This window comes from Canis aureus, chromosome 22, assembly GCF_053574225.1.
Source record: "Canis aureus isolate CA01 chromosome 22, VMU_Caureus_v.1.0, whole genome shotgun sequence".
Taxonomy (NCBI): Eukaryota; Metazoa; Chordata; class Mammalia; order Carnivora; family Canidae; genus Canis; species Canis aureus.
In genome coordinates, this window is record NC_135632.1 from 25,564,102 (window position 1) to 25,578,245 (window position 14,144).

The following is a 14,144-nucleotide window of genomic DNA, read 5'->3' on the forward strand; positions in this document are numbered from 1 at the left end:
GTTAACACTTTTTCCCCTCTTGAACAAGTATTTTCCCCAAATTATATTGGTATTTAGATTTATATAGTTCAATTCATGAATACTTATCATATATTCCACATTACTTTACAGCAAAATCTTATATTGCACTTGGCCACCAGAGGCAACCACACATGGGCAGAGTAGGAGGACACTAATGAGGTTTCTAGGAGCTACCCATTATCAACACTCCTTTAAATATTCTTTATGCTTCATGTAGCCTGGGCTCTCTAGGATGTATCTCAGAAATACATAAGAGTATCTGCTGCCTGGACCCAGTTTCAAGGGCCCACTGTTTAAAACCACAACTCCCTGAAAATAACTCCTGGACGGACATCTCAAAGCTGGAGTCCACTCTGTAGAAGTCACTTATGCCCCTAAGTAGCCAAAGGAGATAAGTCTGAAGTCTGATGTGTATGGTGCAAACCTGCTGAACTTTGAGATAAAGTCCTGCTCCAAAAAAAAAAAAAAAAAAAAAAAAGTCCTGCTCCAATTCATATAAAATTGCAGATAATAAACAAGAACGGCAGTGAAAATAAATGATACTTTAAAGAAAATAATGCCTTTCTGATAAAAATTACATAATTACTTTCATTTAAAGGTATTATAAAATAAAGAAAAAAATAAAGGAAATAAAAATTACCTATAATTCCATCACCAAGTTATATTAAAATTTTGGTTTTGGGCAGCCCGGGTGGCTCAGTGGCTGAGCATCTGCCTTCGGCTCAGGGCATGACCCTGGAGACCTGGAATCGAGTCCCGCATCGGGCTCCCCGCATGGAGCCTGCTTCTCCCCCTGCCTGTGTGTCTGCCTCTCTTTCCCTCTGTATCTCCCATGAATAAATAAATAAAAATCTTAAAAAATAAATAAAAATAAAATTTTGGTTTTGTTATGGCCATCTTTTATTTTTTTCCGTGTATGTACGTGTACACCTGTAGGTGTATACTCTGACCTGTATCCATCCATTTGGTAGTTTGTCTTTTTCACTAGTATTATACTGATCGTTCCTCCATTTACACATACCCTTTAGCAGAATTTTTATGAGGTCAACAGATTGAGGTCAACATACATAACCACTGTCTAGTTATTAAACACTGGCATTGTTTCTAAACTATGCTGAATGGCCTTATATATAAATATATGACCAAATATTTTATTATTTCTTTAGGATACACTCTCCAAACAGGCTCACTGAGTCAAAAGTTAGGGCGTATGAACATTTTTAAGATTCCAGATACTAGCACTGCTAGAATTACTCTCTGAAAATGTACCAATTTCAACTTCCACCACAGCACACAGCGCCATCTTCATTTACCCTCACTGAGAATTATAATTTTAAAAGTGCTTTGCCAGGGCAGCCCTGGTGGCGCAGCAGTTTAGTGCCGCCTGCAGCCCCGGGGTGTGATCCTGGAGACCCGGGATCGAGTCCCACGTCAGGCTCCCTGCATGGAGCCTGCTTCTCCCTCTGCCTGTGTCTCTGCCTCTCTCTCTCTCTGTCTCTCGTGAATAAATAAATAAAATCTTTAAAAAAATAAAAATAAAAAATAAAATAAAAATAAAAGTGCTTTGCCAAATGGATAAGCAAAAATAAGGGTTTTCAGTCTAACTTATACACTCACATTTATTCATATTCATTCATATTTATACTCACTGAATTTTTAAAAAATATTTTACTTATTTATTCATGAGAGACACAGAGAGAGAGAGGCAGAGACATAGGCAGAGGGAGAAGCAGGCTCCCCACAGGGAGCCAGATGCGGGAATTGATCCCAGGACCCAGGGATCATGACCTGAGCCAAAGGCAGACACTCAACCACTGAGCCACCCAGGTGCCCCTGTAGTTTTTCTTTTAATTACACATTCATGCCCTTTGCTCATTTTTCTACAAGTATATTAATATTTTTATTTATAAGAGTTTTTTTTTTTATATATTAAGGCTACTGACTTTGTTGATCTCAGTGTGGTATACACAAACTAGGTCTGCTAATCCAAACATACCCTGAAATTATTAGTTTGAGTATAGTATGACTTTTCCTTTGGCTCAGTAAGTTCTTTCCAGAAAAGCAAAACAAAACCCCAATTCATAAAGTACAGAACAAGCCCATTAAATACTAGAGAGTCTAAGGTACAAAGTGATCAACAGATAAACTATCTGAAATAGCCTATGTATTCCAGCTTACTGAACATATCTCACACTAAAAAATTGAGAATTTTCTCCTCAGAAGATGTTTTTTTAAAAAACATGTGATTTTGGGGTGCCAGGGCAGCTCAGGCGATTAAGCATCCAACTCTTGATATTGGCTCAGGTCATGATCTCAGGGTCCTGAGTTTAAGCCCTGCCTCAGGCCCTGAGCTCAGTGGGGAGTTGCTTGAGATTCTCTCTTTCCTCTCTCCCTGCCACCCCCCCCCCCCCCCGGCCTGGGCACACTTTCACTCTCTAAAATAAATAAATAAATCTTTATTTTAAAAAAATGTGACTTTAAGAATGGATTTATGTAAAAGAATACTGAAGTGAAATTAGCAGTCAGGCAGTTATAATGCTATTATTTAATAAAGCCCTCTTCTTTCATCTGTAAATGGGTTATCTCTATGGTAGAACACTTGTAACTTTTTCTATTTTTAGTCAATTTCTTTACTATAAAATGTCATTTAGGAATTTTTTCATTTTTCTTTGTACCATAATTCTAACACTTTAGTAACTGCTGTGGAAAATAAAATTGTCTTTTTTTTTTTTTTAATTCTGTCTTATAAGAAAGAGAAAACTCCTCAAGACCACTCTCTGGCATCTTTATTTACATATTAGAGCGGGTCAGCCAGTGAAAATCCTAGAAAAAAAAAAGACAACAAACATTCAGTTAAAAGAATCAATAGTCTAAAAAAAAAAAGAAAGAAAGAAAGAAAGAATCAATAGTCTCAAACTATATCCTCACTGTTTTCTTTGTTCTAAAACCTCAAAGTCCCATTATAACCACATTTACCATAATGGTGGTTAGTTAATGAAGTTTGTCTTTGGTCTTTTCCCAAAAAGAAGCTAAAAATTCATAGTGAATCTTGCTGTCTTGTCCTACAAAACAACTAACAGTAATCAGAGCCACAAACACACTACAGTTGGAAAGAACCAGAAGGAAATTCAAAAGAAGAAAGGAGACAAAGGAAGGCCAAAGAGGGTAAGCTACCAAATCTAAGAACCTGAGTAGGAAGAAGAGGGAACAGAGCCTTTCCTAGGACTAACGCCACTCTACACATGTGGCCTGGACATGATGACTGCAGAGATTAGGTCCTCTCTATATTGTAGCAGGAAGCAGTCAGCCTACCCTACACTGCAAATCAACAACAAATGGCAAATGGACACACATACAATGAAAATAATATTTTGGAAGGTGGAATTTACTAGAATGATAAATAATGTTGAAGTGATAGATTCAAGAAATATAAGGATAATTCTTATGGAGTTATAAGAGAGGACATAAGAACTTGTAGTTCTGCAGCAGTACCACCAAAATTCATAGAGAACTGGGAGAACAGATCATTAGAAGCAGATCATTAGAAATGTGAATTCACTAGCAGAGAGGGGACACAATTCATTAGGGCTTTTCTGTGACTACCATAGTCCCAAAACTGTCTGGTGTGTGTGTGTGTATGTTCAGAATATATCTGTTAAATCCACCTGACAGGGATCCCTGGGTGGCGCAGCGGTTTGGCGCCTGCCATTGACCCAGGGTGCGATCCTAGAGACCCAGGATCGAATCCCACATCGGGTTCCTGGTGCATGGAGCCTGCTTCTCCCTCTGCCTATGTCTCTGCCTCTCTCTCTCTCTCTCTGTGACTATCATAAATAAATAAAAATTAAAAAAAAAAATAAAATAAAAAAAAAATAAATCCACCTGACTTAATGCGTTTAAGGCAAATATTTCTTTTCTTTTATTTTTTTTTAAAGATTTAATGTATTTATTCATAGAGACAGAGAGAGAGAGAGGCAGAGACACAGGCGGAGGGAGAAGCAGGCTCTATGCAGGGAGCCTGACGCGGGACTCGATCCAGCATCTCCAGGATCACGCCCTGGGTTGCAGGCGGCGCTAAACCGCTGAGCCACTGGGGCTGCCCCAAGGCCAATATTTCTTATTGATTTTATGTCTAGATGATCTATCCATTGATGTTAGTGGTATATTGGCATATTAAAATTCCCTATTTTAATCTATTATTGTAGTGCTACTTCTTCCTTTAGCTCTGTTAATATTTGCTTTATATATTTAGGTGCTCCTAAATTATGTGCTTAGGGATCCCTGGGTGGCGCGGCGGTTTAGCACCTGCCTTTGGCCCAGGGCGCGATCCTGGAGACCCGGGATCGAATCCCACGTCGGGCTCCCAGTGCATGGAGCCTGCTTCTCCCTGTGCCTATGTCTCTGCCTCTCTCTCTCTCTCTCTCTCTCTCTGTGTGACTATCATAAATAAATAAAAATTAAAAAAAAATAAATTATGTGCTTAAATATTTACAAATGTCATACCTTCTTTTTGGACTAAATGTCTTATCCCTATGTAGTGTCCTTCTTTGTCTCTTATTACAATCTTTGTTTTAAAGTCTATTTTGTCTGATATAAATATAGCTATTCCAGCTTCCCTTTGGTTTCCATTTGCATGGATTATCTTTTTCCATCCCTTCACTTTCAGACTGTATGTCCTTACATCTGAGGTGAGTCTCCTGTATACAAAACATAGATAGGTCTTGTCTTTTCCATTCAGCCACTTTTTTGATTGGAGCCTTTAGTCTATTTACATTTAAAATAATTACAGATAAATATATACTTATTGCCATTTTGTTAATTGCTTTCTGGCTATTTTGTAATTCTGTTCCTTTCACCAAATTCTCTGACATCTGGTTTTGTTTTGTTTTTTTTAAAGATTTATTTATTTCAGAGAGAGAGAGTATGCGTGAGCAGGGGAAAGAACAAAGAGAGAAGGAGAGAAGCAGACTCCCTGCTGAGTGCAGAGCCCTATATGGGGCTCGATCTCAGGACCCTGAGATCACGATCTGAGCTGAAATCAAGAGTTGGATGCTTAACCCACTGAGCCACCCAGGCGCCCCTCTGGTATCTGTTTTTATAGAAGTAGAATTTTTATTCTTCTGATCTATTTTTTTAAGATATTATTTATTTGAGGGAGAGAGAGAGAGAGACGGCAAACACAAGCAGAGGGAGAGACAGAGGGAGAGAAAAAGACAGAAGCAGACTCTCCCCTGAGTGGGAAGCCCAATTCAGGGCTTGATCCCAGGCCCCTAGGATCAATGGCCCGAGCTGAAGCCAGATGCTTAACTGACTGAGCCACCCAGGCACCCAAACAAAAATAGAATTTTAGTAGAGTTTTATGTATTTTATAGTTTCCAAATTAGTTAATTTACATTTAACTGATTGTCCAGGTCTACTACCTTATTCAAAAAAGAAAAAAGATCTTGCAGCCTATATATGTATAAGGAACCAAGACAGAAACTTCTTGAAAAAAATGATCTGCTCTGAAAACAGCAGCTGATACACAAGGTATAAGTAAGGCAGACAGATAGAGAAGAGAGGGCAACTGGCAGGACCAGGATCAGAGCACAAAATTCAATATGAAAAGCAACTTAATCTGGCATGGAACAGGATCATGTTCCATGCTGTGGCATTTATTTTACTGCTATAATCTACACTGTAGTTTTGTTACAGAGGAGAGAGTTACCAATATTGAACATAACTGTATATATCTTCCCATTACAGTCTTATCCGCCCACTGTGCTTCCTCTACATTCTGCCTTTCAGCCCCTCTGGCCCTCTTTCAGTTGCTCAGGCTTGCCCTGCTCCTTACTGCCAGAGCCTCTGCACATCTCTTCCCTAGCCTCTTTGCTTGAGACTGACCCTACTTATCTTTCAGATCTCAGCTTAAGCATCAGTTCCTCTGAAACGACTTCCCCTGTGACTCCAGTATAAATCAGATTCCTTAGTAGTATATTGGTTCAGAATTAGGTGGCTTCCCTCAGAGCAACTGCCTCATTCTGTTGTAATGCATCAGTTGTGAGGTAAGTAGGCTGTTCCTTTCCCCTACTGGTCTCTAAGCTCCACTACATGAGGGCTGAGTCCAGGTTTGCTCATCATGCTATTCTTGGCAAGTAACAAAGTACACCCAGTGCATACCTTCACAAATACTGAGAAAATACAAGAAAGTACCAAACTCAGAAATGGTTTAGAAAGAACTCTGAACAGAGTTCACAAATACACTACAATGAAAGAACTCTGGGAATAGAGTGTTTCATTTTCTAGATACTTCTGGGGAGGGGATGGGTGATGCATTTCTGATTTCTGCTTAACAAATGAATTTACCTGGGCCTTCCGTGTGGCTTGCGGCTCAATCATGATATTGATCAGAGAAGGTTTAGTTGTGTCTGCCAAACTCTCCCTCAGTGATTTTTGGAGTTCTTCTGGTGTTTGTACAAAATACCCTTTGCCTCCAAACGCAGTCATAACCTGCTCATAATGTGAGTTTGGCAGAAGACAGACTGGAGGAGCCCTAAAAAAAAAGGTAGTAAGTCAAAGAAAAAAAAAGTCATTCTCTGGAATAATTTGTGGAAAATTTTAGGCTGAACTGAAAGGCATACTTTTATATTCAACACTTAAAGATGCCAGTATATTAAATTTTCCATATATAAATATTTTTAGAGATTACTTATTTTAGAGGAGGGGAGGGGCCGAGGGAAAGGGAGACAGAATCCTCAAGCAGACTCCCTGCTGAGCATAGTGCCTGAGGCGGGGCTCAATTCCAGGACCCTGAGATCATGACATGAGCTGAAATCAGTCGGACGCCCAACTGACTGAGCCACCTAGGTGTCCCTAAACTTTCCATACATTTTTATTGTCTATACAACAATGTTTAATAGGACTTTTTGTGATAGAAATGCTTTATATCTGGGATCCCTGGGTGGTGCAGCGGTTTGGCACCTGCCTTTGGCCCAGGGCGCGATCCTGGAGACCCGGGATCGAATCCCACGTCGGGCTCCCAGTGCATGGAGTCTGCTTCTCTCTCTCTGCCTGTGTCTCTGCCTCTCTCTCTCTGTGTGACTATCATAAAAAAAAAAAAAAGAAAAAAATTTAGAAATGTTTTATATCTGTGCTATCCAATAGAGCAGCCACTAGCAACCTGCTGCTGTGAGCACTTAAAATGTGACTAGTTAAAATAAGGAACTGACTTTAATTTGACTTAAATAGCCCTGGGACATCTGGGTGGCGCAGTGGTTGAGTGTCTGCCTTTGGTTCAGGGTGTGATCCCAGGATCTGGGATCAAGTCCCACATCGGGCTCCTTGCAGGGAGTCTGCTTCTCCCTCGGCCTGTGTCTGTGCTTCTTTCTCTCTCTGTGTCTCTCATGAATAAATAAATAAAATCTTAAAAAAAAAAAATTTAAATAGCCCCATTTGGCTACTGGCTACTATACTGAACAGTGCAGTGCAGTGCAGTGCATCAACTACTATGAGCCCAAAAGAAAAAGAAGAAAAAAGGAATGGCTACTGCAATACAGCAAAAAGCAGCAAAGTGAGAAATGAAGTCAGTGAGACATAAGCAAACATACTCATACCCTGCTCCACTCCTAGACTGACTCACAAATTCACATCTCATACTCCATGGCCAGCTACAATACTGCCTCACTTTGACTCTGCCATCAGATAAGCAAGAGTTTGTTAAATAATAAAAAGAAGGAAGATCCCTGGATCATAAATAATATGTTAACATCCATTTCCTCCATAGTGTAGTAGGAATAGAAGGACCAAGAGCATTTTGCAAAAAACCCTTTCATTAACAAACGTTAGACATCAAACTTAATTGACTGAGTCTTCCATGGCTTCCCGATCATAAATTATTGAAACACCCCATCATGTACTGGGTGTTATATGTAAGTGATGAATCACTAAATTCTACTCCTGGAACCAATATTACACTATATGTTAACTAACTAGAATTTAAATAAAAATTTGAAAAGAAAAAAGAAAATGGAAAAAAACTGAAGCACCCCATCATGGATGGTTGTACAAAGAGGAGCCACACAGACAGGGTTCCTGCCCTTTAGAGGGGCTGACAATAATAAGTAAACAAATACTCACTTGACAAAAAAAACACATTCCAGTACAGCAGATTCTTTAAGGAAATATTAAAATAAGTGAGAGAAATTAAATACACATTGTTCTGGGTTACTTACACTTCAGTAGCATCTCCAAATTTTAACATTTCCTTCCAACTATCTGCATCAAAACCTTGGTAAATTCCATTATTATTCACCACCAAAAGTACAATGGGCAAGTTGTACCTAAAATTAGAAGCAAAATATCAAGGAAATCATTTGTCATTCTAAAGCAGTGTCTTCTTCAGGCTGAAATTTTAACTTGAAAATGGATTATTTTCCATTAACTTTTTTGTAATATTGAAGACTAAAAATTAAGTATTTGTTATCCTAATAAGGAACATCAAGCCATTAATAGAAACATGGAGTCAAGGAAAGGATTAAGATTAGAGGTCAGTACACTTGGTTCTACCACTATGCATCTATGGACTCCACTGAGCTTTACAGAACCCTGGTTTTCTGAACCCTGGTTTTCATGACACCTTCCATATTTAATACTCTCTGAAGCACCACTTCTAGGTGATGCCTACGAGTACTATTTGAAAAGTATCTTTCTTTTTACTGAACTCCTCATAGATAACCAGCACTTGCTAGATATTGTGGGACTATACAAGTGACTAGCATACATTCTCTTCTCTCAAACCACTTCACTCAAAATTAGAAAAAACATTATATGGTGCAATAAACAGAGAACAAAAGAATATTTAATAATGTGCTAAATGTAAAGACAAAAAAAGGATGATAAAACTTTACTAATGACAAAAGGATGATAAAACTTTACTAATGACTGACAAAAGAACAAAAGAACTTTATTTTCTACACACCTAATTTCTGAGACCAGGTGTAAAAACAAAACTGTTACATAATAGGATTCTGTTACATAATAGGATTGTGGTAACTACTTGCTCTCCATGCTCAAAAGGGAATCATGACTCTCTAAGATGGATGGCTTTCCCATAAATCATCTTTTTGGTGTGTACTACTTGAATGTCAATGGAGACACTCAAACAAGCACATGCTTTCTTTCTGGTCTTTAAAGTGCTATATGCCAAAGCTTTGAAAGCCCTAAAACATGATTAACCAAAAGTTCTAAAAAGAGCCCTGGCTAAGAATATAGAATGATTTTACTATAGTTTAAATAACCAAAAAAATAAATAAATAAATAAATAAATAACCAGGGAGAAAAAAAATCCCCATACTTGTATAGTAGGATCTTTGGCTCACGAGTTTCTCCATGAATCCTCATAACTATAAACATAATCTGAAAAGCTCACATTGAGTGAGCAGTCATCTCAAGCTTTGCCTAGATCACCTCATTTTTTTTCTCACAACTGTCCTCTAAGGTAGGAACTTTACTATTCTTCTCCCTATTTTGGCAGAAACTAAAGCTTAGAAAAGTAACTTAACCCATTATCACCTGCATCACCTGGCTCTAACATGGTCAAGCCAGTATTTAAATCCAGGTCATGTGACCGAGAGGCTGTGTTTTTTTTTTTTTTTTTTTTTTTAAAGACTTTATTTATTTATTTGAGAAAGAGAGCAAGCAAGAGAGCACAAGCAGGGGGAGCAACAGAGGGCCAGGGAGAAGCAGACTCCCTGCTGAGCAGGGAGCCTGACATGGGGCTTGATCCCAGGCAGATGCTTAATGGGCTGAGCCACCCAGGTGCCCCAAGGCTGTGCTCTTAAGAATAAAACTCTGCTATTTCCCTGCAGAAAACAAGCTTCTCTCAGACCAGAACTTTTTGCAGCAATCTCAAAACTAAAACTACTCGTCTCAGTTCTGTAGGTTTAGGCATATAGTAAAGAAGTCATGAACAAACTGTCCTGGATGAGAAAGATGCCAGGGTTATTTCATACTTTTATTCTCAGGACACAGCACAGAATAGCTATGTACAAGGCACTTGGCACATGGTGAACATTTGGTAAGCATTTATTAGGCAAGTGAGACTTTATGTATAATTTTTTATATTTTGGAGAAAGAAATGCTGTTTTACCTGCAGATGGTTTCCACTTCCATCCCAGAAAACCCAAATGCACTGTCTCCTTCCACACAAATGACCCGCTTCCCTGGGTTTCTATCTCTTGCCACTATAGCAGCTGCAATGGCAAATCCCAAACCAACTCCCATTGTTCCAAAAGTGCCAGCATCAAGCCTGTTGGGGAACAAAACTAAAATGAAACCCTCTGGGGCATACTGATGGTAGGGTTGGCACAATCTAGTCATATTCATGTGTAAAATAAAGAATAAAGATATTTTCTATCTTTAATATAAAGTTTTTAGGTTATGAAGACCAATTAGTCAAGGATAAGTAGAATGAAAGAAAAGTCTCTCATGACTGCTTGGAAGACCATGAACAAACATATCCTTGGAACACGAAGCATACAAATTCTCACACAATCACAGACATATAAAAACTCTACCAAATCTCATCTAAGAATACTTCCATGAAATATGTCCTTATACACTGAACATATGAAATCCTCAAATGTTTTAAGAACCTGCACTACTATAGTTTCCAATTTAAGACAAAATCTCTTTCCTGAAAGCCTTACCTGTGACGAGGAAGGTAGTTCTGGATCACAGTGCGTCCAATATCCATAGTATTTGCTCCTTCACTTACCACAAAACAGTCTCTGGGTAGTTGTTCTTGAACTTGGTAGAATACTGTGTAATAATTCATAGGCAGGGATTTTTGGGAAGCTAATTCCTAAAGTATTTGAGGGAAATATAATCAACTTACAATGAGATACAGTGAAAAGCGAGCAATGTCAAGAAGCTACCATCAAACTATTCAGAGACAGCCAGTAAGAACAAGCTATGAGGTTCCCAAATGGCCGCCCTGAGAAGCTACTGGACCTGGGAACAAGACTGTGGGACATGCTGAGAAAAAGACTGGGTCCCTCAGACCCAGTCCGGGACACAACTGAATAAACCAGGAAAAAACGTTCTTCCTGGACGTCCACCACACACGTTAGCATACCAGTCAGACAAGTCCTACAGTAAAGACAGCTGGAGACACTGGGTTGAACAAAACTAAACAGTCTTATTTGAGTACTTTTAGGAAAACACTGCTTTAGAAAAAGTAAAAATTTTATTCTGGAATATTTTCATCTGAAATATACCCTTAAACTTACAATAAAAATGAAGTCAGGATTTTAGAGAATCTGAGAATCTGGTTCTTCTCCACATGCACTAGAGAGTAAAGGGGATATGCTTCACCCATTATTCCAGTCTCTGAATGGAGCAAGGTAAGTGCCTTTGTTTAGCCATATGCCTTTTAGAGCAGACAGCAAGCCACGTGGGGCTTCAGCAGCAACAGTTCCATGTGCTCCCAGCACTGCCTCTTCACCTGTGCTATTTTGACCCGTTTATATACGAGATATATATTTGGAAGGATTCCCCCCACCTAGTTCATTAACACATCCATCACCTCACTTTTTTTTTTTTTGGTGGAGACCATTTATAGCCTTTTCAAATGAACGAGATTATACATAAGATGGATGAGGCACCCTCCTATACTCCTGCACCAGAGAAGAGAGGCAAGTTCCTTCCATCTTAAACTAATATGATTCCTAGGGAAAAGAAGGGATTAATCATGACACTACTCAGGAAAACAGAATTGAGACTGGGTCTTGATAGAAACAGCCACTGATTAAAATTCCAATGAAACACAGAATTACGTATAATTAATTCTGCTAGTTTTGAAAATGTGATTTTATTCTGACATGACATAATTGGGAATATGAGCATAACTCAAATTTCATATTTGCTTATGCAAGATTCTATCAGTGAGAAACACTACATGAACACAGAAAACTGCACCCAGCTGAACCAAGATGCATACACAAAACATTGAAAAAAATCAAGAACTACCTTTCTCACAATCAAAGAAAAAATTCTGCTTATATACAAAGACTCTAAACAGAAATCACCACATCCTGCAGAAGTGGTTCATTTCACTGCCAGAAGTGGATGATCTGGTGGTGTCACAATCATACAACTCCCAAAGCCTTTAGATACCAGGCAAGGGGATCCCTAGGTGGCTCAGCGGTTTAATGCCTGCCTTTGGCCCAGGGTGCGATCCTGGAGTCCTGGGATCGAGTCCCACATCGGGCTCCCGGCATGGAGCCTGCTTCTCCCTCTGCCTGTGTCTCTGCCCCTCTCTCTCTCTCTCTCTCTCTCTCTCTCTCTATGTCTATCATAAGTAAGTAAATAAATAAATCTTAAAAAAATAATAATACTTAAAAAAAATAGATACCAGGCAAAGCTATGAGTCTATGAGTAAAGATGAGGAAGTTGCAAAAAAAAAAAAAAAAAAAAAAGTGAGGTGATGGATGTGTTAATGAACTAGGTGGGGGGAATCCTTCCAAATATATATGCATATCAAATCACCTTGATATATCTTTAAATACCTTATAATTTCCTATGTGAATTTACTCCAATAAAGCTGAAATTTTTTAACATTTGATCAAATTTTCAATTCTGATGAAACACCTATCATGCACACCTTGACGGACTTATATCTTAAAGGTAAAAAACATGCTCCAGGATTTAAGATTTCAAAAGATCTCTTAAGTGTGATTTGGTGCCAAGGTCAAACTGAGGACAGTGAACCCTACCCATTCACATGGCCTCTTACAACTTTCTGTCCAATGTCAAGCCAGCCTCCTTCTTCTACTTCACACTAATTCAAAAGCTGCAACCCTTCTAATGCCCACTTCCACAAGAGACTTCAGATCTTTTTCAAGGAAAAACACCACATATATACATATTTTTAACCATATAACATGTGCAAAACTTTGCCATCATTTTTATATTTATTTATTGAAGATTTATTCATTTATTTTAGAGAGAGCATGTGCATGCAAGCAATTGAGGGGGGAAGGGGCAGAGGGAGAGAGAGAGAATCTCAAGTAGACTCTCTGCTGAGCACAGAGCCTGCTGCGGGGCTCCATCCCACAACTCTGAGATCATGACCCAACCTAAATCAAGAGCTGGATGCTTAACCAACTGAGCCACCCAGACATCCCTCTGTTGCCATTTTTTTTTTTTTTTAAGATTTTATCCATTTATTCATGAGAGACACTCAGAGAGGCACAGACACAGGCAGAGGGAGAAGCAGGCTCCATGCGGGAAGCCCGACGTGGGACTTGATCCCGAGACCCTGGGATCATGCCCTGAGCCGAAGGCAGTCATTAAACCGCTGAGCCACTCAGACGTCCCTGTTGCCATTTTTATAAAGTTCCTATCTTAATGTTTCACAAAGTTTTGGAGAGCTGTGCCTCTAAACCCTTTTTTCCATGATAAAGGAAAAAGTTTATCCTTTTTACTGCATGGTTTTGTATAGCATGGCAATTTGGGGAATGTGTAGGTCATATTATGAGAGAGCTAACTGAGCCACAAACCAAAAGTATTCTTGAGTTTCCATGAGTCTCATATTACCTTGGATGCAGCTTCATTGCTCTCCATTTTTTCTCTCAGAGTTTGCCACCAGCTGCTCTCTGGAGGATACTGCCATGGTGTTTTATCAAATTGTTCTAAAAGCTAAAAAAAACCCCACTTTTACTTTTTCAAAATGAACTTAAGTCATATTAACACAACAATCTCTTATTAAAGAAGACAATACTGCTACACTCTCCTGCCATTCATATCACTCATACTGCTTTTCTTCTAAGTGGCTAACAACTGATAGACAATATGGAAAGCTTCTGTTTGGGTTAGTGTGGACTCCCACCTAAAGCTGGAGTTTCCATAGAACACAGGGGAAATGCTACCTCTCTACATAACACAGGGAGAGCTTTAATGCCCTCCCCAGCCTTTGACACTAGAAGGAAAATCACCCCCACCACAGAATCCTTGTGGGAAGGACAATAACCCCAAATACATAGGGATTCCCAAGATACAGACCAAATGCTCCAGGATGTTTTAATATGTGATTGGGGAGTGCTTCATAATATTATATAATCATGGTAACAGTATCGATTTGTATC

The 14,144-nt window shown here is 39.0% G+C and overlaps 1 protein-coding gene across 5 annotated transcripts in view; it reads right to left on the bottom strand.

Moving 5' to 3' along the window:
* The window catches only part of HACL1 (2-hydroxyacyl-CoA lyase 1), a 40,990-nt gene that overhangs the window by 3,026 nt on the left and 23,820 nt on the right, over nucleotides 1-14,144 (bottom strand). For 2 of the 5 annotated variants that reach the window (XM_077865259.1, XM_077865257.1), the window contains exons 12-16: nucleotides 13,597-13,698; nucleotides 10,707-10,861; nucleotides 10,148-10,306; nucleotides 8,232-8,339; nucleotides 6,367-6,553 (exon numbers count right to left, since the gene is read on the bottom strand). In XM_077865259.1, coding sequence (XP_077721385.1) covers nucleotides 6,367-6,553; nucleotides 8,232-8,339; nucleotides 10,148-10,306; nucleotides 10,707-10,861; nucleotides 13,597-13,698 — 711 coding nt within the window. Of the gene's footprint in view, nucleotides 1-2,785; nucleotides 3,687-3,903; nucleotides 4,719-6,366; nucleotides 6,554-8,231; nucleotides 8,340-10,147; nucleotides 10,307-10,706; nucleotides 10,862-13,596; nucleotides 13,699-14,144 lie in introns of those variants that run through there. The other 3 variants (XR_013361279.1, XM_077865258.1, XM_077865260.1) reach the window with 3 other exon arrangements.